The sequence below is a fragment of the Mangifera indica genome, chromosome 10, assembly GCF_011075055.1.
Source record: "Mangifera indica cultivar Alphonso chromosome 10, CATAS_Mindica_2.1, whole genome shotgun sequence".
NCBI lineage: Eukaryota > Viridiplantae > Streptophyta > Magnoliopsida > Sapindales > Anacardiaceae > Mangifera > Mangifera indica.
In genome coordinates, this window is record NC_058146.1 from 15,586,696 (window position 1) to 15,613,851 (window position 27,156).

At 32.0% G+C, this 27,156-nt stretch overlaps 2 protein-coding genes across 33 annotated transcripts; one reads left to right on the forward strand and one right to left on the reverse strand.

The window, feature by feature from the left end:
* Positions 1 to 6,095: 6,095 nt before the first annotated feature.
* Positions 6,096 to 16,037, forward strand: LOC123227489 (probable LRR receptor-like serine/threonine-protein kinase At1g56140). Of its 2 annotated transcripts, XM_044652314.1 has the most exons (24): positions 6,096 to 6,296; positions 7,304 to 7,484; positions 8,264 to 8,335; positions 8,438 to 8,509; positions 8,675 to 8,746; positions 9,491 to 9,562; positions 9,688 to 9,759; positions 9,864 to 9,935; positions 10,060 to 10,131; positions 10,334 to 10,405; positions 10,515 to 10,586; positions 10,674 to 10,745; positions 10,891 to 10,956; positions 11,141 to 11,203; positions 11,351 to 11,395; positions 11,550 to 11,611; positions 12,360 to 12,730; positions 12,871 to 13,066; positions 13,164 to 13,310; positions 13,618 to 13,736; positions 13,924 to 14,134; positions 14,554 to 14,785; positions 15,036 to 15,186; positions 15,301 to 16,037. In XM_044652314.1, exons 1-24 carry the CDS (start codon positions 6,170 to 6,172, stop codon positions 15,694 to 15,696), a joined length of 3,087 nt encoding a protein of 1,028 aa, XP_044508249.1. In that variant the 5' UTR covers positions 6,096 to 6,169; the 3' UTR covers positions 15,697 to 16,037. The 2 variants fall into 2 exon arrangements, with proteins under 2 accessions (XP_044508249.1, XP_044508250.1); XM_044652315.1 differs by lacking the exons at positions 6,096 to 6,296; positions 7,304 to 7,484; positions 8,264 to 8,335; positions 8,438 to 8,509 and having other exon boundaries at positions 9,491 to 9,537.
* A 496-nt stretch (positions 16,038 to 16,533) lies between these two features.
* LOC123227539 (putative disease resistance protein RGA1) lies at positions 16,534 to 23,684 on the reverse strand. 31 transcript variants are annotated; one of them, XM_044652542.1, is made up of 10 exons: positions 21,044 to 23,684; positions 20,682 to 20,841; positions 20,166 to 20,575; positions 19,978 to 20,053; positions 19,848 to 19,897; positions 19,650 to 19,722; positions 18,941 to 19,048; positions 18,612 to 18,821; positions 18,381 to 18,528; positions 17,806 to 18,263 (listed from the first exon to the last, which is right to left on the reverse strand). In XM_044652542.1, exon 1 carries the CDS (start codon positions 23,639 to 23,641, stop codon positions 21,044 to 21,046), a length of 2,598 nt encoding a protein of 865 aa, XP_044508477.1. In that variant the 5' UTR covers positions 23,642 to 23,684; the 3' UTR covers positions 17,806 to 18,263; positions 18,381 to 18,528; positions 18,612 to 18,821; positions 18,941 to 19,048; positions 19,650 to 19,722; positions 19,848 to 19,897; positions 19,978 to 20,053; positions 20,166 to 20,575; positions 20,682 to 20,841. The 31 variants fall into 31 exon arrangements, with proteins under 31 accessions (XP_044508475.1, XP_044508465.1, XP_044508472.1 ...); XM_044652535.1 differs by having other exon boundaries at positions 19,826 to 19,897; XM_044652540.1 differs by lacking the exon at positions 17,806 to 18,263 and adding exons at positions 16,534 to 17,305; positions 17,379 to 17,512 and having other exon boundaries at positions 18,381 to 18,413; positions 19,826 to 20,575.
* Between the last annotated feature and the right edge of the window lie 3,472 nt (positions 23,685 to 27,156).

A 27,156-nucleotide genomic window follows, 5' to 3' on the forward strand; every position in this document is an offset into this window, starting at 1 on the left:
ATTTTCAAAGTTAGCCAAACTCCTATGTGACCCCCTCTCTAGAATGGGATATTATTGTGACCACTTGTCATATGGTCAATTCCACCAATTTTACTATATTGTCCTCTCTAATCACTGGTCCCTACAATACTACTGCAACTTAGAACTCACATGTCTTTTTGTGTTGAATTATAGGAGAGAAAAAAGTTTGTTCTATACAACTAAACTTGAGCAAATCAGGGAGGGAAATGCTAATAAGAAAGGGACTTGTTAAAGTCAAGATTCACAAGACATTAAAATCATTTCAACAAGGGTAAAATAGGTATTTTCTTGCTTTACATGTTCACCCACTGATAAGTTTTATGAACTCAAACGAATAGTGATAGAGGGGCTAGGATTAATTAACCTCTCTTTAGTTTGAAAATTTGTACTATAATATATGTAAATATTCATAAAATTAATAAAATTTTATATTAATTTTCTTAGATTTTATTGTGTTTAAAGAGTATAAAAAAAATTTTTTTCCTGCAGTTACAAGAAGATGATGAAAAAGAGATTTTTTCTTTTACGAAAAAGAACAAAAATTTTTTTATCATTTCTATAACAAAGACGAATTGATATCTCTTATAGAAAGAGGGATAAAGATATTAACCCCCTCCTCACCCCTCCCGTAATCATCCTCAATTACAGCCCTACCTGAACTGAAGATACCAAAATTATTCATTCATTTTCTGGACAAAAAGTCAGAAGTTAAGTTTGACCGGTCAGTTGGTACTTTTAAGTTGTTGGGTAACTAATGCATACATCATTTGTATTTTTTAATTATAATTATTTTTCCCTTAAATAAAAATTTAATATTTTCTTTTCCTTCATTGCCCTTTTCCCTCTTTATTTCGTTTTCCATACAATAGTGTAACCATTTTAAGAAAATTCTAACACATCGCCCATGCATGAACAAGATTTTGCCGACACCATGGATTACAAACCTACCCCACCACCATTTATAAATTATACTGGAAAAAGATAAAAGAAAATTTCCCACAAAGTTGGTGAAGATAATTCTATTTAATCCACCATGTTTTAAAATTGCCACTCTTACCCAAAATTTTAATTGAGTTACCATATTTGACTATTTGTTATAGAGAAGACGGATGAGAGATTGTGCACTATATGGTCAAGCAAGAAAAAATAATCGTTTATCCAAAATTAGATTATATCTAATAGAATTAATATTATTTAATATATTTTTTGGTATCTTGATATAATAAATATATTTATTATAATATTATTGTCACACTCATATAAGAGAATAAAATATTTATATATAATACGGTTATTATCTTTGACCAAATTAAATTAAAACTCTAACGACTTGTAGGTAACATTTTGCCCATTACATGGTAAGAAGTAAATAGTTGCATTGTTTATGGGTTTAGGAGTATTGCCCTCTGCACCTCTGTCTCCTCATCAAGGATTGGTTCCCTTGCCTACCGACCAAACAATGGGACTCTTGTGTGTGTTGGCGTAGTATCTTACATATATATATATATGAAGTGGCTGTTGATTTCAATAATTGTAATATTCAAATATCTTTTGTTGTGAATTTAAACTATTATTTCTGTATTCACGATGATGTGTTATTAAATAATTGGATGATTTTAAATTATAGTTAAATAATTATTTAATCGTATAGTAATACATTATTATTAATACATAAATTAGAATATTTTTAGTATGCATCATTTTACTCATATTACAAACATGATAAATATTTTATTTCCTGTGATGAAGATTATTTGATGCCATCCTAGGCTAATATTTCCAAAACGTATAAAATGTCCATAATTAACAATATCTTAGCGAGAATTAAGTTGAATTAAGAATTGAGAGAAGAGTAATATTTATGTAAAGAGAATTGAAGTGAATGGAGAATGGAGAGGAGAGTAAGAGTTTATGTAAATTCGAACGATCATATTACAAAGGAAATGGGGTATTTATAAGCATTATCCATCACTCTACATGCCCAAAATATCGACTTGCCCTTAATTGCGTATATAAATTCACATGATCATATTATAAAGGGAATAGGGGTATTTATAAACATTATCCATCATGCTATATACCCAAAATATTGACTTGCTCTTAATTGTTTTAATATGTTCACACACATTTTGTTTTTAATATCATAAATAGAGGTTTAGCCAATAAATACAATACCTAATCTTTTTTTAATTTTAACACGTGGAGAGCCACGATTTCACACCGTATACTTTTATGTGGCTTTCGTTCCTCATTTTCATAGAATTTTTTCACATAACTATCAATCTTAATCGTACCAGTGGAAACTTGGCTAGCTATCCTTACAATGGAGACTATTGTGTGAAAAAGTCCAAAAAAATGGCTAGTGGCTGAAGACCACATTCAATGTTTCAAAGCCCACCATTTATAGTTGAATAAAGAAAAATGAAAAAATCAATTCTTCCTAGAAAACGACTCTTTCTGTTAATGGGGTGTATTTGCATAGTGTCTTTTCGTATTTCATATCAGCATATACTCAACTTGAACCTATCCTAAATTAGAGTTATGTAGAAAACATTTAACCCTTACACAATATGTTCGATGAATATATTAATATGACTCAATCTGAAATAACTTATTTCAACAAATTCAATCTGGTTTTTGATAAAATAACACATTTATCAAAAAAAAATTATTTTATTGTAATTAAAATCGGTAATCGGCTATATGCCAGGATCTACGTCAATTCTAAAGCCCTAGGCATGATGCGTGTCATTGTGGTTCAAGTCTTTGTGGGTTTTTAGCAGATCGGCTCATCAAAAATTAATTTTAAAAATTTTTAAATTATCAATTTTATTATAAAAAAATGGGTCGTTGCCTTTCCCTTAAGATCTCGTATGACGTTTAATTTCGTGGAATCTCCCCATGTCCACCTCTAGCGACAACTTTTCAATAAAAAATTTAAATAAATGAATCTAAGCTTCATTATCCGATTCACAAATATGTTGAACACAATCAAAATCAGCAAGATTGCTGATGTCAACACAACAAAGCTCTGATTTTTATATAACTAAACATATAATAGCTGATATTGGTTCTTTATTATTATATATATACATATAATTCTTCTTTTCTTTTTACTTAGACAAACAAATGCGGGAGTTATTATTGGTTGGTATGTTCTAAATTTTTTACTTTTTAATTCTTGTTAGTGGTTTTTTTAGGCTAATTAGGTCAAAAAGTGAAGTTGTTGGCCTTCTTGATAACGATGTTATGAGAAAATATTTGTACATAACTTTAAGTTATATGCCCTACGAACCAATAATTTTAGACTCGGTGTAAGTTTGACTCGATCAAGTGATTGATCTATAATAAAACAATTAATTTATAATATAAGATTAGTTTAACTCGACAGTTGATGGGTCTAATGATTAAAATGTGTTTTAGTTATCATTTGAATCAAATTTATAATTAATTCTTGTTCGAACCATATTTTTTGATTTGAAATCAATGTTTTTAATCTTATTTAGTAAATATACGTCTTATTTGTGTTCTTATATTATTTGTTTATTAAACATATTCAAAAAAATTTTTGAACTCAAAACGTATTAAACGTGTATTTTATGCCCTTTTTATATTAAATGTAAATTATACGTTATATTTTTAAATTTTTGAGTAAACTTAAAGTATAAAATTATCCCTTATATTTTCAGTTATTTACAAAAATGTCACTACTATTTAAAAAATCCAACAACATTTCTTTCTTAATTCTTAGCTTTTCCCAGTTGATTGACATGTTATTTATTATATAAAGAATTTTGATTATATATTATGTTATATTAGATTTAATAGTTAATTAAATGTTTTATATTTGAATTGTTACATTGATTTTTAATAGAAAATTCGTAAAAAATACTAAAATTATTATACTATTACCCTATTTTAAAAAACGTATTATTGACGATGTGTCATATTAAACCTGTATATATATATTCTGTATTTTTTTCATATGTAAATTTTAAAAATATATTTTTTATTATTCATCATGTTATACTCGTACGATTCGGGTATAATTTTTTTTCTCATCCCCATATTTACTAACAGGGCTCTCAATAAATGATGTCAACTTCTAACTTTTAATAAGAATGATTGGAGCGTGCATATTGTGACAAGTACATAAAGTTTTTCAGGAAAATATGAACATGTCAAGTTGTTGGCCTCAACACCTTCATATAGCAAGTGACCCCACAAATTTATCATTACATTTATGGAATATCACTAAACCCCTTGAGGTATGCCTTGATAACCCGTAATGTTTCAAAAATTGCTTTATACTCCCAACTAGTTGTCAATTAGTAGTACTCTATCTAGACGTAAATTATGTTATTTACCCTAACCACCCACCTTTTTAGGCCACTATTGTAGCCTCGAGTAAGGTCATGACTACTATAATCTTGTATATTCTAACAAAACCACTTAGTTATGTCATTGAAGAGTCAAAGACTATTATAGTTGTCTCTAATGAAACAATTGTGATAGCCCCACAATAATATACTCAATGACAAGAAAAAAAAGTAAAATCTAAGAAAATCAACATAAATTTTAAGAGTTTTATTAATATTTTACATATATTGAAATAAAAATTTTCAAACTCAAGAGGGTTAACTGACTTTTATGTGACCTTCTCTTTCTAAAATGAGATATTATTGTGACCACTTGTTATATGGTCAATTTCACAAGTTTGACTACATTGCCCTCTCTAATCACAAATCCTTACAATACCACTTCAACCTAGTTGTCTTTTTGTATTGAATTATACAAGAGAAAGAAGTTTGCTTTATACAACTAAATTTGAGCAAAACAAAGAGAGAAATGCCAATAAGAAAGAGACCTGTTGGAGTCAAGATTCACAAGATATTAAAGTCATTTTAATAAGGGTAAAATAGGTATTTTTTTAAGTGATAAATTTTTATGAACTCAAACAAACTAACAATAAAGGAAGTCAGGTTAATTGACCTCTCTTAAGTTTAAAATTTTTTACTATAGTATATATATATACCCATAAAATTACTAAAATTTTATATTAATTCTCTTAGATTTTATTATTTTTTGATTGATTTATTCAAAATTTAAAACCGCATAGAGTTTAGAGTAGTGGGGATGAACATGATATACATCTCAAAGGGGTTTTTGGTTATTATCCCTAATAGTTTGACGTTGAAATATTATAAAAGTCAAAAGAAAATGAGAAGGCAACTTGGCAGGTGGGCGGTGGCTGGCATGGCATTTGTATAAATTTATTGCGTTTTGTCGTCAACTTTGCCGTTTTGAATTATTTCTTTGCACGTTGAACTCCCTTGCATTTCATGTTGCCAACTTGACATTAATTAATTAATTAATTATTAGACATTTTTAATTAATTTGATATTTACTTATTCATCAATTAATTTGTTGGCTACATTACTAGCTCTCTCTCTCTCTTCAAATCTTTTGCTGTGATCTCGATGTAAATTTATTGATAGATTTCGATTTGAAGAAGGGTTTTTGGATTTTATGAAAATTATGTAATTAATTATGATTTAAATAGGGATAAATTCAAACTAAATCTAATTGAATAAAAATCAATTTAAATTTGATATGAAGTTAGAATTACTAGTTCGATACCTCACTTAGTTTGAGCAGTTAGTAAACATTAATTTAGAAAAATGGCAAATCACTAGAAAAAAAAAAAAAGTCATTAGTGAAGAAAAAAATCTAAAAGTCAAAAGAAGAAATAGAAAAGTTGGATAAGAAAAATAAAAACCATAAAAAAGGGGGAGAGAGAAAAAAAAAATTTATTAAAAAATAAAATATTATTAGATAAAATAATATAATATTATTAATATTTAAATTAATTGTCATTAGGCATAACATTATTCTAATAATATGTTATCAAATAAAAAATATTAAAAAAAACAAGGAGTACTTTGTCTTTTGGATAGACCGATAGACGCAGAATTAGTGAAATTGGTTAAATTCTATGTAGCCCCTCTGAAAATTACAAAGATATCCAAAAGCTCTGAAACTTTCGATAGTTCAGCCCCTCTTCTCTAGTCTCTTTCAAGTTCCGTGTGAATATAACTGAGATCCCTGCAAAACTTCCTCTCTCGTTGCCTGCTAAGGTACTGGAAAGATGAATTTCAGAGTGAAGCTGCTTCGTTCCTCTTCAGTTCTTGCTCATTTATGCTGTAATTGCTTCATCATTTTCTTCATTTTACAAAAATCAATAGCTCAAACTGCCACTACTGATCCTGCAGAAGGTAATTCTCTTTCTCTATGTTTTTGCTTCTTTTTTTTTTTAATCCATTTGTAGTATCTTGAGAAAAACTTGACTTGGAAGAAAATAATTCTATTCTCAAAGGTGGCTTTTTGATAGCTGAACAAGCTTAGTTAGCTTGTGCATATGAGTCACTGAAAGCAGCCCGTTCCTTTGCACAGTTTTTTTTTTTTTTTAAATGGGTTTGTTTGGTTGGTTGTTATTAATTTTCCTTGTATAGAAGACTACCCGGTTGATCATGGGGGAGCTTTTTTTTTTTTTTTTTTTTGGGTTATCAAGATCATAAATCAATGCTATTTTGGAAGAAGTTAATATATGAGGTCAATTTAAGATTCTTCACGCTCTTCTGAAGCAATATCTCAAAAACTATATTGCTAATTGTTAATTATGGGATTCGGAGGTAATAGTGTGCTTTCCTAGCTCTGTGGATTCTTCAAGTTAACATTATTGGATTATTCATTTCAAAATTAACACTATAGTCCCTGCTGGAGTGCTGGTGATGTTATGGAGCCAGCTCTGTCAATAAAAAATAAAATTGGAGGCACTTTGTGACTTCCATTCAAGGTTGACTCAGTAGATTTCTTTATTTAAAATCTTACTCTTTGATTTCATGGGGTGATTGGTGCTTTTAACATTCCATATGGATACAAGGTGGGGAAAGACAATTTGATTAGCTTGTAAGCTTTGCGTTTTCTCTTACCAAGTAAATGAATTTGGGTTGACAGAAGCTTTGTAGAGTTCATAATGGGTTAGCTTTGTTGGTTTGCTCAAGCTGTTACAGTAGGTGGAGAGTTTGCCACACTCCATGTCACTAGTGAATTATAGTTGCAGCCCTTGAGATAATTTATCAATTCAAAACCTCTTATTTTTCTATGCTGAAGGAGTCATTCTAATAGATGTCAAGTTATTTTATGAAATTGTTTTATTGTGTAGCATGCATTTCTATCAGCTTCTGGTAATTTTTATTGGTTGTTTTGATGTGGTGAGCAGTGAAGGCGTTGAATGCATTATTTCAAGAATGGGGTGTGCAAGCACCGGCAGGATTATGGAACATAAGTGGAGAGCCATGTACTGGAACTGCCATTAATGGAACTAAATTGGAGGACCACACTGTTGCAATCACATGCAACTGTAGCTTTAACAATAATACAACCTGCCATATCACTCAATTGTATGCTTTCTTTCTTTACCAAATCTAGGAAATTTTCGTATGGAGTTGTTTCAGTTCTGCTAAAATGCAGACAGATTATACTAGATCTGAAAAGAATCTTTAAAATTATTTTAAAATTCTCCTTCAAAAATGTGGTCAACCTTCCCCAATTTTTTTCCTTATTTGTTTACTCAGAAATAAAGCATGTGTCTTTTATCTAAGCTAAAATAGTTTAATTCTTATTAGATCATATTTTAGGAGAGAATGAAATTTTCCTTTAATTGCATTGGCCACCACAACCATGTGCCAACTTATTATGTAAAAGTTTATATATGATATATGATCTGCATTAAGACCAAATTCATACAAGAGGTGATACCAAATAAATCCTGCTAATGAATTGGATTTTGTGTCAATCAATCAAATATAGTACTCATATTTGACCCTGTCTTAGAGAAATTTAGAACTGAGATCTATTTACTTATTTTTTGGGGTTGAGCCTTGGTCATAGCCAATATTTTTACCCAACCAAATTGCTACTTGAATAGCTGCTTGACTTGCAATGCTGGCCAGAGATACAGGATTTTAGATGATTGATTTGGGTGCCCCTTATCTATAATCTATAAGAAATTACAGGAGAAACTTTAAAGATTCATGGAAATAGAATAGCTAGATAAAACAAGAAAGTCTTTTTATTTTGTTGGTAAAATGCCAGCTTTTTAATTAATGGCTTTATAGAAGAAAAAGAGAAACATTATTCTCAGTCAAAGCAGTGTAATGTGTTATATTATATTTTTCAGGAGAGTATATGCTCAGGACAGCACAGGAACTATCCTTGAAGACTTAGCAACTTTGCAATATCTTACGTATATGTATGGATTTCCTTTTCATTTCTCCACATTTGATTCATATACAACAACTTTGACCTTAATCATTCTCATTTTAATGGACAAACATTTTATGTTACTTTGCAGTGGAATTGATCGAAATTACATGTCTGGTACCTTCCCTGCTTTTATTGGAAATTTAACTCAGTTGATATATTTGTAAGTATTAAGGTTACCCCTTTAATTGAAAATGTTTACTTGCTTTCTTTTTGGCATAGTTTTGATTACATTTCTTATGGATAAATGACTTTGGATTTTGCTGCTAATTCTTGCTTGCTGGTCTTTGCCTCTTTGTGTATTATAATTTTGTCTTATTATTTCCAGGTCATTGGGCCACAATGAATTTACTGGGCCAATCCCAAAGGAGCTTGGAAACCTGAAGGAGTTATATTTTCTGTAAGATTGGAAAACTCTCCTTTTTCTTCTTCTTCAGCAACAGCAAGACTGGGTTAATTGCCTCGATCATTACTTTATGAAAATAAATAACCAATAACTATTATACTGTAGAGTGACATGCTACTGTCTAAGTTAAAGCCATTTCCTTGAATGGCTAATGCAGAATTATAAAAGGAAGTTTTTTTTTAAAATTTAGGAACTATTATTTTTATATCCAAGAATTTAAATATATTACTTATTAAAGTTATATTTGGCCATTTATAATAGATTTTCATGTTTGAATGGAGTTGAATGACTTATTGAAGATAGATTTCCATTTTGTTTTGTTTAGGCAATTACAAAGAGGATTGTCTTTGGGATGTAGATTAAGAAAAGGAATAAAATGATAAATGAATTGTCTTCTCTCTAGTTTGATCTTGCTCTTCTAATTTCGCCCCCTGTATCACTCCTCTAATTTCTTCTCTTTAGTTTTCTCTATTTTAGCTCTTCCCTCCCTATCCTACACCGGTATGTTTGGATTCTTTGGAATATGAAAAATTTATTGTGACTCACTGTGTCATACAGTTTGTCAGGAAAGTTGGAAATCACTGGTAAAGCCATTCTGTATATTATGCATGACTTGATATTACAATCATCCCAAAATCCCTTTGAAAAGTGAAAATATGAACACTGTTGGCACAATGTATGCACTCACATAAATTGTTGATCACTAAAGAGTTATATCTTCTGATATATGTTATGCAGGGCTTTTGGATCCAACAATTTCACTGGGTCACTCCCTCCTGAACTGGGTAACTTGGCCAAACTAGAAAACTTGTATGCTCTAACTTCTTCATTAGAATATTTTTTATTTATTTGTTTTTTTAAGTGAAGCGCTAGTTTTCATGACCACGGATTTTATTCTCATGAAATTGATGAATTTTTATTGGTGAATTTAACAGTTTCATGGATAGTTCTGGAATTGGTGGGGAAATTCCCTCGACATTTGGTAATCTTCGAAGTTTGAAAAAAATGTAAGGAAGACCCTGTCTCTTATGTTCATGACATTCTACTTTTTCTCTGCTTGAAGATTACAGTGCCTGAACTATGCTAACAATGAGTGATTTGTTAATTTCAGGTGGGCATATGATTGTCCGTTGACGGGAAAGATCCCTGATTTCATTGGGAACTGGACTAAGATTGAATCTCTGTAATACATTTTTTCATGATATTCAAATGTGTCCTGTGAAGTATAAAAAAAAAAATTCTTCAGTGGTGTCTATATTTAAGCACATTGATTATTTTGTTGACTAGTCTATCAAATATTTCTTTAGGAGATTTGGAGGGAACAAACTTGAAGGTCCTATACCATCCAGTTTTTCTAAATTGATCTCTTTAAACACCTTGTAAGTATACCTTAAATTATACTCCATATACCAACTCTCCCTATAATCTAACTCATATGAATTCTTTTGGCATGATGTGATTGAACAAATACAAATTAAACATAATTAAATAGTTTTCAGTACATGATATATAGGTAATGTAATGTTCCTTCTCTCTGTGGAAAGATGGCTCATATCCATGATGTTTGAATTAATTGTGTAGGCAAATCACTGATATATACAATGGGAGCTCCTCTCTTGATTTTATTAGGAGAATGACGAACTTAACTGACTTGTAAGTTACAAATACTCCATTGAGTTTTACATATATCTAACTACCTATCTCTATTTGTCTTCTCAGCTGATTCATTTTGACAGTGATCAGTCATTTTTTTCTCCTATAGATCTCTAAGAAATGCTTTGATCAGCGGGGGCATTCCTTCTACCATTGGAGAACTCCAAATGTTAACAACTCTGTAAGTTACAACTAGACCTCCGCTTGTACTGCCTGTCTTTTTTTCATTTTTGGTTTCTTTTAAAATGATTCTTTTTCTCTTTTGCAGGGATTTGAGTTTCAACAACTTAATTGGTCAAGTCACTAGTGCGTTGTTCAGTATTGATACTCTTACTCACTTGTAAATTTATTGATGCTTCCCTCCATCAGTTTCAAGATTTGAGTACTTTAAGTTGATTTTTATTTTAGATCTTGCTCTGAGCCTTATTCTTTCATTTAATATACATTTTTTTCTTGCTTCTCTTCTACACAATTCCAATGGCTAGGTATCTTGGAAACAATAGTCTGTCAGGATCCCTTCCTCAGCAAAAAAGTGTAAATCTTCAAACCATGTAAGTGTTCATTTCACAGTATTTTGTCACACTGAAAATGCTGATTGTTACATTTAGTTATGTTGAAATTATGACCATATCTATCTCAACAGTATACAATCATTGCTCCCTCTCTCCTTTATTTGTGTGTATGTGTATATACATGTTTCCTACTCATTGGTGTTTACCATACTATTTCCTGCAGAGAATTATCTTACAATTATCTATCAGGAACTTTTCCCAGCTGGGTGACGACTGTAGCACTGCTGTATGTCTCTCAAACCATGATTTAGTTATGTTGAAATGGTTTACTACTGTAGCACTGTAAACCATTTCTTAAAAGTTTTAAATATCCTTGCATTTCTTACTAGTATGCTTCAAACTTAGATATATAATTGATAATTGCTTTGAATAGGAATCTAGTGGGCAACAACTTCACATTTGACAGTTCAAACATCAGGTGTGTTATGATTCCTGTTTTAATTAAAAAAAACGCAGATTTTGCATTTAAAGAAGACTAAAGACAAGTAATGTAACAAGTTTTCAATGGAACTGCTTCTTTCTAAATTTTCAATAAAGATAACTAATAATGCAATGCTCTCTGTGCTTGCCAGTGTTATCCCTGGATTGAACTGTCTCCAGAGAGACTTCCCCTGCAATAAGAATGCTCCTCGCTGTAAGCTGCTTCCTTCTGCTTCATATCCTTTTGTATTGTTTATTGTAATGCCAGTTTGCTTTATTCTTTTTGCATTATTTTGGTTAGTTTAGAACACTTCTCTGATTATAATTTTGTAATGCACTTCAATGTTGTACACATCTGAGCAACACGCTGTTCAGTCAATGTTCTAATTGAGAGCAAGGTTCAATATATTGCCAGCCATCTAAATGTTCAGAAATATTAAATTTGTATAAGCAGTTTGATTATATAATGTTGGCTTGTTGACTTCATGAGAAAAATGAACAGTTGGAAGCCTAGCCCTGGGATTTGCGTGAGTGGTTAACAGCCTGGACTTCCAACAGGAGTGCAAAGTTTAAGTCCACCTACTTGGGATATTATTATATTATATTCTACTAGTTTCTGGACTGTCAAGGTTGGAGAATTTGGTATTAATCTCTGGCTTCAATCTTGTTTAATGTATATGAGAGGTCTAGGGATTTCTGGGTATCACCAAAAAGATAAAATTAAAAAATAACAGTTGGAAGCCATGAATTGGAAGTAGACTTTCATACCATAGCTCTACTTCAAGCTCCTTGTGTGTTAAATGTATGTATTATGATCTGTTACAGTTTGTTTTTGTGATGATCTTTGTGTTAAGTTACTGGAAATTATTAAAATGAAATTTCTCCTGAAATTTTGTCTCAATCTTTGCTGTAGGCAATTCAGATTAATATTGTCATTGAAGCTTTTATCTTTGCGTTTGCAGATTCAAGGTTTGCAATCAACTGTGGTGGTAAACAGTTGAAAGTTGGCAATACAGTGTATGAGGCTGATGATAGTGGAGTTTCTTTTAACGTGCTAAATTCTGAAAAATGGGCACTTAGTAATGTGGGCTTGTTTTCTGAGGGACAATTTACCACACTCATTCCAAATTCAGGGTCAGAAGTGGTTAACACCACAACTCCAGATCTTTATCAGACTGCAAGACAATCCCCTGGGTCACTTAGATATTATGGACTTGGTCTTCAGAATGGGCCTTACAATGTAAGCTTGTTCTTTGCTGAAATAATTTATGAAGATCGAACCTCAAGAAAATGGGGGAGTCTTGGAAGGCGTGTTTTTGATGTTTATGTACAGGTAAACATTTGGTCATCAAACTGTAACTTGGAAATCCTGTGAAACATTCCCTTGTCATTTACTGATTCTACCATCACAATGCAATTTATTTATTTTCACATTGAGAAGTATAATACTATCTCTCATCAAATATCATGTAGGGAACTCGCCAATTGATGGATTTTGACATAACAAAGGAGGCAGGTGGGGTTAGAAGAGCAATTAGCAGAAGCTTTGATGCTAATGTGACTGATAACCATTTAGAAATTCACCTGTTTTGGGCTGGTAAAGGGACCTGCTGTGTACCTGCTGCAGGTAGTTATGGACCACTAATTTCAGCTATTAGTGTCACTCCAGGTAAACTATGTGATCTCTCTGAATCTTCTTTTAAGATAATTTAAATTACTATAAATGTGTTAATCTACTGATATACTTCTAACTGAATTTTATTCAGAATTCCGAGCAACTGTTGGCCTTGAAGAAAAGAATAACCAGGCTGGGTTGATTGTTGGTATTACAGTCCCTCTTGTGATTTTGGGCTTCATACTGATATTTTTAGTTTTTTACTTGAGGATGAGAAAAGACAAAGATGACACAGAAGGTATGAGAACCAAGAGAATTTTTGTAATAATAGTTATAAAATCTTTAAAACCAAGTTTGTCCATGGATATTGATTAATTTGCATTATTCACTTCTGCCCAAAGTAAAAGGTTCTCTGGGCATCTGAGAAAAAGTAGATACTAGAATGTGGTTGTAACAGAAGTGTTGAAGTATATTGTTTCACTTCTGAAACATAAATACTGGATCTATAATATTTCATTGTTCCATAGTACAGGCAAGGCTACCGACGAAATCATGATGGCAAACCCTTCTAATTTTTGTAATCTTTTTTCTTGCTTCATTTGCAGTACTACTTGGAATAGGACCTAAACCGACAACTTTCACTTATGCTGAGTTGAAATCTGCAACAAAAGACTTTGATGTTTCAAATAAGCTAGGAGAGGGAGGATTTGGGCCTGTGTATAAGGTAACTTTTATGTCGTAAACTTACAAGTGAGAGCCTATAGATAGTTTACTAAAATCTTTGGTTGAAATGAATTATATCTAATGTGTGATCATAGCTGGCAATATAGCAGGAAAACTAGGTTGGTTTTAATTTTTGCATTCTCAATAAGGAGTAAATATGATCTATGTTGTTAAATCTGGTGCTGCAGGGTACGCTTTCTGATGGAAGGGTGATTGCTGTGAAGCAACTTTCTCAAGGATCGCACCAGGGGAAAAATCAGTTTATTAATGAGATTTCTGCCATTAATGCAGTGCAACATCGTAATCTTGTGAAATTGTATGGATGCTGCATTGAGGGAACTAGGCGCCTCCTCGTTTATGAATATCATGAAAACAAAAGCCTTGATAAAGCATTGTTTGGTAAGAGAATATTGCCATTTAATAATCAATCTTAATTTTACAAATTTTTATCTTGTATTTTCTTGCAAGCAACTGAAACATTATATGTGTAATTCTCTTGTTTGATCTATGGTCACTTAACAACTATGAATCTGGCAGCTCAGAATACAGTCTTGATAACTTTCAAATATTTTAACCAGTCTAAAGTTTGAATAATGAAATATTTTTTTGCATCTATAAACAAGGTATAAAATGACAAAAATAACTACCTAAACTTCTAAGAGCAAGCAACAGGTTTTTCTAGAGCATATTGGCAATGCTCATGCTCTAGAAAAAACTTATTGCTCCAAATCATTCCTGGAGAAAATTATTCCTAAATCCTCAATTTTCCAATTCAATACCTCTTAAAAGTTCTTAATGATTGTGCCCCATATTTGCAGGAATTAGGGCTTTACATCTCGATTGGCCCACCCGATTTAAAATATGCTTGGGAACTGCAAGAGGTCTAGCATACCTTCATGAGGAGTCAAGGCCGAAAATTGTACATCGAGATGTCAAAGCAAGTAATATTTTACTTGATACAGAACTCTCTCCCAAGATATCAGATTTTGGATTGGCAAAACTGGTTGATGATAAGAAAACTCACATCAGCACAGGAGTTGCAGGAACCATGTATGCTGTGATCATTTCTTGATTCCTTTTTTTCCTTGATAGCTTGTTTTGGAATGTGCTGAAGAGTTTAAGATGTTGTAATTTATACATTTCATCAAGGGAGCAATCATTTATATATGGTTTTCTAAATTTAAAATGTTGCCAAAGCAAGGGCACATTGTATATGCCTACTTTCTTTTTCAGTTTGACACAATCACTTATCAAGAGAGACTTTTCAATTCTAACTTTGGAAACACTTATTGTCTTGCAGTGGCTATTTGGCACCAGAGTATGCAATGCGTGGACACCTGACAGAAAAGGCTGATGTATTCAGTTTTGGCATCGTTACTTTGGAGATTATCAGTGGAAGAGCAAACTCTGATACTAGCTTGGATAGGGAAAAAGTTTATCTTCTTGAATGGGTAAAGAGAACAGCATGAATTTGATTTGTTTGTTTGCTTTTTTCCATGTATACTAGTTAAATACACTCCTTTTTCATTTTTGGTTTTTGGACTTTGTCTGTATTATATTTCCAGGCCTGGAGTCTTCATGAAAGCAACCACATTTTGGGGCTGGTTGATCCCACACTAACAGAATTTGATGAAAATGAAGCTCTTAGAGTAATAGCTGTGGCTCTCTTGTGCACACAAGCATCACCAATGCTTCGGCCGCCCATGTCACGGGTTGTGAACATGCTTACTGGAGATGTAGAAGTAGAAGCTGTTACATCAAAGCCAAGTTATTTGTCTGATTGGGATTTTAACGATGCAACAAATTCCTTTCCGAACTACAATCTTGATGCATCTTCTTCTTCGGCAAGTTACAGCAAGAATAAAAGTGACAATCCAACTGATCTCAGCCCAGGAGTCAACCCATTAAATTCGCCTTTAAATATCAGTCAATTCAGAGATGCAATATCTGAGGGAAGGTAAGAAATATCTTCACTCACTGAATCTGGGAGAATTATACACCTCATTTTGCCTTCTGTGTTTCTTGTGTGGATAGCTTTTTCTATTCTGCCGTTGATGATGCTGCAATAACTTAATTTATTGATGATTTTGGCTGCATTTTTAAACTCAAAACTGAAGTAGAACTTTTAGTGTTGGAGATGTTTTCATTGTATACCAGTAATATAAGACAACTGATTTTTTCATGCTGAGTGTACAGAGAGGAATTTCAATGTGTTCATTCCTGATACATCTCTTCTGTATGTATTTTCATTTGGAGCTTCTGTAAGTAAGGTGAACATCATATTGCGCTGTTTTTTTTGTAACTGTTGATGTTACAAACATGCCATTTTCACTCTAAATGTTACTTCCTACATTACCAAATCTTCAGTGCATATAAACTGTTCTGCAACCAGATTGCATGGAGAAAATCTCAGAAGGGTTAATATAGATTCATGGGGCACTATATAATTGTCTCAAATAAGATAAAAAAGAGAAGGGCCTATGGGGAACAAGTAAGAAAGTCGGGGTGATGAGGTCCAAGTTTATTGTTATCCGACGCTTAAGAAAGAGTGAAAGATAAAATTGCCACAACAATAGTCTTATAAACCCTTTTTTAATATATTTTAATTTTTGTATTCAGCTAATAGTCTAACATATAGTTTTAAACAGGGTAAATAAAGATTCACAATACTTTCAGTACCTATTTGATTATTTTACTATCATTTATAACATATACAATTTATCCAAAATTTAATCAATTGCCAAAATGGTCTAATTGGTCTAAGGCCTCTGTTAGGTACTGCATAATTTCCTCAATTAGCAAACGACAGCTTTTCATTAACTAAAATCATGAACAATAATTACAACTCTAAGTCTACCAGGAAGCTTCAATGCAACTTTCAGAAAATAGAGAAAAGAAACAGAGCCTCACAGCTAAAATTCTCGGGCAATTTGAGAGGCCAGTGCCCACCAAAACCAAATGTCAAATTCTAATTTTCTTTCTTCTCTGCTCATAATTTCCACACCTTTCCTTTTTATTCTTTTCTCCACCAATCCAAAACAGCCATGTGGACTTCCAGATTCTTTTTGGATCACACTTTGTTGGTCGAATCATCATAGCTCTATCAAATTCCCCACATGGAGCTCCACCTTGTCCTCAATATCATTTGGTTTAGCCTGGTATTTGGATCAGGCATGAGGTGGCCGAAGTTGTAGTGGCACAACTCCTTCAATACCATGGTCTGTAAATCTAGAAAACCCATCCAAGTCCTCGCAAGCAGAAAAACGGAGGCCTTTCCAATAGTAAACCCATCCAAGAAGTTGATTGCACATCCTCAACATCACAAGTTTTGCATGAGCAAACAGCTCTTGCTTTTCTAAAATGTGTTGTTTACATTCTATATAACAGAAAACATCTTTACAATTTCTCATGGTGGACATTTCAGTCAATTCTTCCAAGAGCTGAAATATCATGCCACCCTCAACATGTTCTTTCTCACACAGATAAAGCACAATGTCTGGTGTGAGATAGGCTGAAATTTCTGAATTACCAACAGAGCTTGTCATCCACTTCTAGTCCTTGAAATGCAATCTATAGATAAAGGTAAATTTTTAGTGCATTAAGTTTTAGAAATATATTATACTGCATAAAGAAACAAGCTTACAATGTAGAGCATTCATTGCGGGAAAAGTGTCTCTGCAATTATGGTAGCAATTTCATTAACAAACTTATTTTTCCCTTGGTGGGATCCTAGTGAAAGCTGCTTTACAGTTTTCACCCTTCCATAGCATGTGTACCCTGCAGTAACAGATTTATTACGATAAATGATATCTACTCTTCCTTCATCGAACATCCAAAAGTAAAATTCACCTACTTTACCTCACTGTCAAGCTGTGATCATGCATTACACATGCAACTTTGTGACAATGTGAGAATCTGTTGCGTACCTGTTCAGGCCAAGGTTTCTCCTGCTCCAGTTTCAATTTCTCTTGGCAAAATAAAGGGAACAAATGGAACCTGTAATATTCATAGCCTCAGCAGGCAGCATTCATTCTGTATAATTTGTACTCAATCAAATAAAATTCAATCCATTCAATAGAAATAGCAATCCATCCCATTCATTCATTCATCAAGGCAAATGTTTACACCAAATGCTTCACAACTAAACTCAAAGCAATGAGACAGAGCAATAAAACTAAAAGGAAATGAATTGGAACAAAGTAAATAGACACTGCTAATTCTGGAATTTGAGAGCCAGACCCCTCCTTCTTCTTAAACAAACTTCAGTACATCCTTTTCATAAAAATCAAGCTGCTTTCTCCTTTTTCTGCTGCCCTATAAAAGCATGAGTTCTCCTTAACCGAATTCTGCCTCCTGCCCACTCATAGGCTGCCAAGTGGTCACAACTGAATGGCCAAGCTCATTCTGTTCCAGATCAGCTTCTGTAATTCCCAGATTGCCCTCCATCATGTCCATCCTTGAATCTTCAGCTGAGAGTTTCATCCTTTCTTCTGAATCTGGGTCTGCTTCCTCTATTCTCTTCTTGGGCCTGCGGAAATAAACTTTGGTAATTAGGCCTCTATCAGAATCAAATTCTAAAAATTTCTTGAACAAACTTGATTTATGAGACTTCAAATATATTATTTCAAACTCTTGGACAATTTACCTGTATGCATTGTCATTAACTCTTTATATCCTCCTATAAAGAGTTAAAAAAAATAGTATCAAACCTGAAATTCCAAGAGCTTCTACAATATCAACAATCAATCCAATCTGCTTCTTCTAACATGCAATACCAACAGTTGGTGTGAAATCTGAGTAGAAAAATTCAATTTTATAAAGAATATTTATTGTTAACTAATCTTAAAGAAAGATTAAAAGGAATCACATAACGTACCTAGAATGATACAAAGCTGAAATTAATGACCCATTACTACCTCTGTCAGTTAAGCAATATATCACTCTACCAACCCAAAATAAGTGAATTAAAAAATCTTTGTTACTGCTATTCTACTTCCACCTCCTTCAATATGTCAAATCTTTTAACTGGAAAGTTCTCGGCAGGATTAATTTTGAGGGTACATAGATGACTTTATAATAGTACAACCTGTGCGTTTAAGGACAAGGGCCAAGATTCTTCAGTGAGTTTATCTGAATATAGACATAAAAAACGCATATCTTCCAAAACTCATCTATGTATGTGAGCCCTAATAACAAAAAACTTACATTGTAAGGTCTTTTCTCTAGACTAAGTCCACAATATCTAAGTCATCCTGGGAATTGCTTTGAAGACTGATTAAAGCTTAGGGGCTGCACTACTGGTCACTTGCGAACCTGAATTTTGAACATGTGTGTTAGATTGTCTATCACAAAACAAACCAACACCACCAAATTAATAGTTATCAGCCTCTTATATTATGCTATCAACTTAAATTTGCATACCAAATATATACAACACTATCAGTTTGATCTAGTTAAACAACAATCAGGGTGAAAGGTAAATTTTTAGTACATTAAGTTTTAGAAATAATTCAACACAGCAGAAAGAAACAATCTTACAATGTAGAGCATTCTTATAGCAAGGGAAGTTTCTTTGTAGACAGTTCAACGAAAAAGGCACAGTAACTAAATATGACATCTTAGTTTATAACAAGGGAACCTGTGCATTAAGTTTATAGTTTTTTTTTCAAGCATCATGCATTTTTTAAAAAACAAATCATGACATCTTATTCATAGCAAAAGGCACAGTAACTAAGATTTATCATCTTTTTGTATGGCCTAATTCCAAGATAAGTAGTGCCTTTTTCATTCTTCTTCATTTTGTATGAAAACATTTGTCATTTTTTATTCTTAATCTATTCATGAAGCACCTGGGGCCAAATTCGATATCATGTAATAGGCATAATTCTAGAGATAACTAACACTAAAGGCTTACCTATTTTGAAGATATACAACTTTTTGCTTAGAAAGGCTTCCTGACAGACTATTGTTTCCAAGAAATCTGGCCACTGAGACCAAAAAAAAGATTCAGATAAAATCTAATATAAAAAACTAACATAAGTAAAATAATCAAACATTAAATATATGGAGGGAAGCTTCAATAAATTTTACAAGTGAGTTAGAGAATCAATACTGGACAAAGCACTTGGGATTTGACCAATTAAGTTATTGAAATTCAAATCCCTGCAAAATGAGAAAAAATAATTATGGAAGAAGACCCGCATAAACAAAAAGAGGCACACTCATGACATTACAATACTAACTTATGCTGTCTGTAAGCTTTTATGTTCTTCAATGTCAGATGGAATGCTACCATAAATCAAAACATTTCTTAGAGATCTATAGGGCAAAGAAGATTGATCAGTATCAAAATGAATCAACAAATAAAAGAAATATGACAGTACACTAAATTAAAGAAAACCGATCAAACAGCAGAAAGAAAGCAGCTTACAGCGCGGGGCAATCTTATTAAAAGGGAAGTTTCTCTGAAGACAGTTCAATCCGAGTAGATTACTGGCAGTCATAGATATTATTTTTCATCTCAAACACCAACACCTTGTAATCTACTCTTTGGCAGAACAGAATTTCAACAACTACTGTTTTTTATTTTTAATGAGAAATAAAATTTGAAACTTTATTGGAATAAAATCTGTAATCTATATTCATGAACATTTATGTGAACAGAGCGGCTTCCAAATATTTTTACTTATCAAAAAAAAAATTTATTTGAACAAATCACATTATGGGAGGTGATATTTACTAGTCAGGGCAGAATTATAATTATAAACACTGAAATTCTGAATCAAACAAGAGGAATATATGCTTTGCTGACTGCACCATTTGGCTTAATCTCGCTCAGTCCTACAATATATGTTTACAATTAAGGTGAGTAGAATATTAATTAAATCTATAAAAAAGACCCAACAATTTTTAAAATTGTTCAATCTAAAAACTAAATGATTTGTACCTGAAAAAACATGAAGCAATAGATCGAACACCAATGCTTAATACATAGAAGAAGTAAAATGAATAAGCCCTCCTGTCAATTGGTTGAATTAGGGTTCATAATTCATGGAAATTGAAGAATTTATGAGATTAAAAACTCACACATTTGATTCAAGTTTCCCCTGCATACATAGAAAATAACAAAGTTAAAGAAAGGAAGGAGAAAACAAAGAAATTAAGTTTTGTAGCTGTTCAAATTTTGAAATTCAAATCTGATGATAAACCAATTAAAATGTTACCAAAGTTTTGACTTGAAACAAATAAATATGTTAAGAATATTTGCCTACTAACTGATTAAGAAGAAGAGATATGGATTGGTCATACCTAATTTTCGGTTGACTTGATAATCCTTCCGTCAAGTTGAATCTTCGGGATATGAGCAATCTTGGGCCAATCTTCACCTGCTTCTGGTTTGCATCTTTCCGTTAGTCTAGGACAAAGAGCAATTGCAAGTTCTCTCAAATAGATGAGATGATTGGTATCCCTGGGTAGAGATGACAATTTTGGACAATTCCAAATCCAAAGAACTTGAAGTTTTTGCATTGACTCTGGTAGTGCCTTCAACTTGGAACAATTAGTAATATACAAGGATTGCAGAGTGTTTGTCGAACTGCGAAGAAGCCATTGCGGCAATTTCACCAATTGTGGTAAATTATTAATTAGAAGCAATCGAAGGGGAGGCCCTGTGCTATTGAGTTCTTCATGATTGTGTTGCTCATCTGATCCTATGCTCAAATCTAGGTTAAGCCTTTCACAATCTACCAAACGAAGTTCTTCTAATGAGCTTAGGCTTCTTACACCACGTGGTAATGAGATAAGACTTGGACATTTAAAAATCCATAGTCTTCGAATGACTCTCAAGCGACCAATGTCTTCACACAAATATTCTAACTTGCTGCAATTGTCAATACCTAAAAATCGAAGAGAATTCAAGCAGCCAATTCCATTATTTGGTAGATGCTTTTGCGTTGTGGTTAAGACTAACACTCTGAGACTAATTAGGTATTTAACATCTCCACTTAACTCTTCTAGTTTCTCACAATCAATGAGCGATAGATATTGCAAACTTGGTAACTTGTAAATAGAACTTGGGAGCATTTTTATTTTCGGGTTATCTGATAGGCCCAAATATCTCAAATGCTTAAGATTACCAATTCTTTTAGGCACTATTTCAACACCTAAATTATGTAAATCTAATAACCGCAAAAACTGAAATTTTGAGACAATTATATCAAAAAATAATTGGCTAACAGTGATACTTTCTCCAACACGTGTAAAAAACATAATACTTCTTAAATTACCCAAGTTAGGCAAAAAGCTTCGAGCCTCTACTTGACTTGCCTCAAAATGATGAAATAATAAATGTCGATAAGATTTGTAACCAATTTGGTTACTCCCTTTCACTATTAAGCTCTCATTTTGGAACAATGATGTAGCAAAATCATGCATCAGATCATGTATTTTAAACAAATAGACATCACTACCATTGCCTACCTCTTCAATATCTTGAAAGAAAGATCTCAACATTAATTCTTTTATATATTGCATGCCAATATTTTCGAAATCTTTATTTTCATTGTGGGCATGGAGAAGCCCATGGGCCATCCAAAAGTGAACCAATTTAGAATTAGAAAATTCATAGTCTTTTGGAAATATAGAACAATAGACAAAACATTGTTTCAAAGGAGATGATAAATGATTATAACTTATCCTTAGAGCTTGTAAAATGTTATTTTCCTTTTGATCCAACTTCCATATCTCATTATCCCTCACATTTATCCAATCTTGTTCAAAAGTTGAGGAATAAAGAAGACTTCCTAAGGCTCTTACTGCTAATGGCACACCTCTACATTTTTTTACAATCTCTAAAAGGTTGGGATGTCGTTTTTCTTGCCCTTCTTTAAATGCATATTTAACAAACATTGACAAACATTGATCAAGGGCAAGACCTTCTAATTTGTATGTAGGTGTAGTACCCATAATGGAGGCAACACAATCACTACGTGTGGTTACTATGATTTTACTTCCACTAACACACTCTGTTAGTAAGTTTTTTAATTCAGACCATAACGCATAATCTTCATTCCAAACGTCATCCAAAACTAATAAATATCTTTCATGTCTAAAGATATCACACAAGATTCTTTGCAATTGATCCATATTCTTCTGAGTATATTTTTGCCCAATTGCAGAATCAATAATATCAATAAGAAGCTTTTTTAAAGAAAATTTATCTGATACACAAACCCACATTTTCAACTTAAAATAATCACTCACTACTTCATCATTATACACTAATCTTGCAAGTGTGGTTTTTCCTAGACCTCCTATCCCAACAATAGGAATGATCGAAACATTTTCATGACCATCATTTGGATGCAATAAGAATTCAATAATCGTTTGTTTATCTTTATCTCTACCAATAACATTTGAAACATGCACAAAAGAGTGTGTTTCCCTCTCCCAACCTACAACATGATCGCTACCAATTTTCTCAGTGAGATTAAAATCATTCTTATCAGTTGCTATTTTTGCTAACCTCTTTTTAATCTCCTTAAACTTTTTCCCCATTGTAAAACGGAAAGCAATTGCATTTGAAGATGAAAAAAAGTGGCATACCTTTCTTGTAATGCTTTGACAATTCACCACTTGCTTACACAATTCTTCCACCTCAACTTCATCTAAAACATCTTCTACATCATAACAAACCTCCTTCAACTTTCCCAACCAAACTCTCAGCTTTTGATTGTGAATCTGTTTCTCCTCAGCATCTAAGAGAATAGCTTTGATAATGGTTAAGGTGTCAACAAGCTCTTGTACATCATTCTTGACACCCCATGCCAAAGACACTTTATCGGAAGCAAGAGGTATCAACTTTCCCAACACATTCTCAGCAATAACAGAGACAATTGTTTCTGCCATATTTTGAAAAAAAGAAGATTGAAGGTTTTTTAATTTTCAAAATGGTGAAATTGGATTGTTGCATGAAATTATCATCCAAGATCATGGCTTTATATATATAGTAAGATTCCTTGACTTGCTTGGGAATTACATGAAGTATGAAATATGGTGAAGATTAGTATATATTCTGTCTTGCAAGAATGTTAGCTATATATTCTTTGTCCTAAATGTAAGTAAACTAAGGCTTTGAGTTTTGAAAGTAATTTACGTAAATATTCTTTAACTTTATTAACTTATAACAAAGTAAGCAATAAGTTTAATTCAAGTATATATCCTGTGCTTACTTCATGTCTCCAATTTTGGAAAGACGATTCTTTCCTTCACCCATTTTCTATACTTTATTGAATTCCTTATTATCACTCATTTTTTAATTGAGTTGCATTATTGTTTGATTTCTTAATTTTAATTTATGATATCATACTCTGAGAATTATGTTATCAATTCTCAATTTTTAGCCTAGCTTCACCCAACATTTGTTTATTTAAAAAGAAGTTTAATCAGTATTGTTGCATTTACAATAGTGGTAATCAAAGATTGAAGTTAATAAAATAAATTATTGTCAACCTTAAAGACATTAAAAAGTAAAGAGATAATAACACATGGACAGACCCAACTTTGTTTATTTTATTGAAGGGATCGAATTGTCTAATTTTCCTATTAAAGAGTTATTGTTTGATTTCATAATTTTAATTTATTATATGGTACTCTGAGAATTATGTTATCAATTCTCAATTTTTAGCCTAGCATCACCCAACATTTGTTTATTTACAAAGAAGTTTAATCGGTATTGTTGCATTTACAATAGTGGTAATCAAAGATTGAAGTTAATCAAATAAATTATTGTCAACCTTAAAGACATTAAAAAGTAAAGAGATAATAACACATGGACAGACCCAACTTTGTTTATTTTATTGAAGGGATCGAATTGTCTAATTTTCCTATTAAAGAGTTATTGTTTGATTTCATAATTTTAATTTATTATATGGTACTCTGAGAATTATGTTATCAATTCTCAATTTTTAGCCTAGCATCACCCAACATTTGTTTATTTACAAAGAAGTTTAATCGGTATTGTTGCATTTACAATAGTGGTAATCAAAGATTGAAGTTAATCAAATAAATTATTGTCAACCTTAAAGACATTAAAAAATAAAGAGATAATAACACATGGAAAGACCCAACTTTGTTCATTCTATTGAAGGGATCGAATTGTCTAATTTTCCTATTAAAGATTTTAAACTTATATTTTGTCACATAAAAATTGATTTAACCTATAACGCTTTTAAAAATTAATGATGGGGATTTTATGTTTTAATTCTTAAATGATAACCGACATAATTCTTGACTAGTGTGAACAATTCTTGATTGACCAAAATCTTTTTCTATTGAAAGGACCATATTTTTAAATGGTTCTATTAAAGAAACTAAACTTATATTCTGTTATACAAAAAGGGGTCTAACCTCTAATTGTATATTATACTTTTCTTACAACTTCTTTGTTATGTATTTTATCAATTTGGAATTTTTCTAACCATAATGATGTTCATTCATTTTTAAATTGTTACATTTTATTTTGTAAGTTAAAATCTAAAGAAATTATTTTTTTATCATTGTCTATGAGTTCCTTGTTGAACCCAATTAATAAATAAACTCTAAACTTTCAACTTAAAAAATATATTATAAAAGCCAAAACAACAAATTAATTCTAGTTAGGTTTTCTTATTCAAGGTAAATTTTGATTTTTCTTGGTGTGTTTTATAGTTTTCGTGGAAATCATGTTGAGAAAAGACTATACTTTGAGGTTTTTGAAGGGTAACAAATGTCTTTGTCAACACACAAGTTATCCATATCATCATATAAAATATTAGTTTTAGCATTTTTAACTAAAAAAAAAATCATGTCATTCCCCTTTTATAATGTTTGAAATTAGATGATCATTCAATACTTTCAATAGGAAAATAATGAATGTTTAGTTTCTTCAATTAAAAAAGTTCAATGCTAAAAAATTATAACATTTATTTATTTTTTCAAAGTGTAAAATAATATTTTTTTTCTCACTAGGCATTTGGGCTAATATTCTTGTTTGCATGTCTTAAAATTATTCATAAAATTAAGAGAGAATACTTCTTTGACTATATATTGAACTTTGATAAAATATTGATAATTCTTTTTCATAAAATATCACTTTGTTTTGGAACGTAACTGTGGCCTGGCCCAAAGGCTTCTGTGAGTGCAAAAGTCGCAAAAGTCATTTTACACCCACAGAGGAATCGTCTTCCCAGACGAAGACGAGATGACTCATCTTCCTCTAGGAAGTCATCTCATCTTTGTTCGAGAAGACGATCATCTTCCCAGATGATGTTTTTGGATGCCAGAGAGGTTGGGGTGGAGGTGAGGCAACATGTCAAAGGATGGGGAGCTGTCGAGAGGGAGAGACGATTGACAATGATGCCGAAGAAGGTGATCAGATTTTGAAACTAAACCCTATGAGGGAAATGTTATTTTTTTCAAACTTGGTTTAGGGAAGAAAAGTTAGTTTTTAAACTTTTAGGGGGGAAAATAAGATAAAATTTTCAAGGGTTAGGGTTTCATTAATTTTAACAGGTCATGGGTGGGTAAATGGTATTTTCAAAGTTAACGAGGAGAACTTTGAGAAATTAGCATACATTGGGTAGGAAATAGTCCTTTGGCCTTATCAAACTGGACTCAGTCAAAGGCTCAATCCACTCTTCTAGTTGGTTAGATTGGTAAAATCAAAAAAATAATATAGTATCGATAAATATTTATATATAATAAAGGGAAATTAAATTAAATGCCCCAATTTAACTTTATTATACAAAAATACCCAACCCTATTAATACAAAGCAAATATACCCAACAATTGTGAAATGACTGAAATAGCCTCATGTATAAACAAAGCCAAAACAAATTTTCTCAACCATTTTTCTTGAAATCACTTTTGAAATTTTTTGAAAATTGTCAAGGCGACACGAGACCGACAACTCCAGCTTTTTTCTGACAATTTTTATAGATTTTCAGCAATGAAAATGGGAAAAGAAGTTAATATATCATCCTTTATCATGTTTTAATCATTTTGGTGTTGAGATTTTATTGATTGGATGAAGATCTAGTTGTTATTAGTTAAGGTTTTCGGTTTTGAATAATTGATTTTATGGATCTATTCTTGCTTATTTTAGATGAATTGGTTTAGGGTTTTTGTGTTAAAGTAGGTGTAGATTCATTTGTTTTGAAATTGGAGTCGAAAAATATAATTTTGGTTAGAAAATTAGGCCACAAAGAACCAGCACTCCACCTCAGGATGGATAATGTTTCCCCCAAGCGAAGAATTTTACCCTAAAGCGGAGAATTCCCCTCAGGTAAGCTCAGGGGAGGGGGGAATTTGTGAAATTTTAAACAATGACATCTCAAGGGGACCTTGTGATTCCTCAAGGTGGATAATTAACATCGATCTTAGG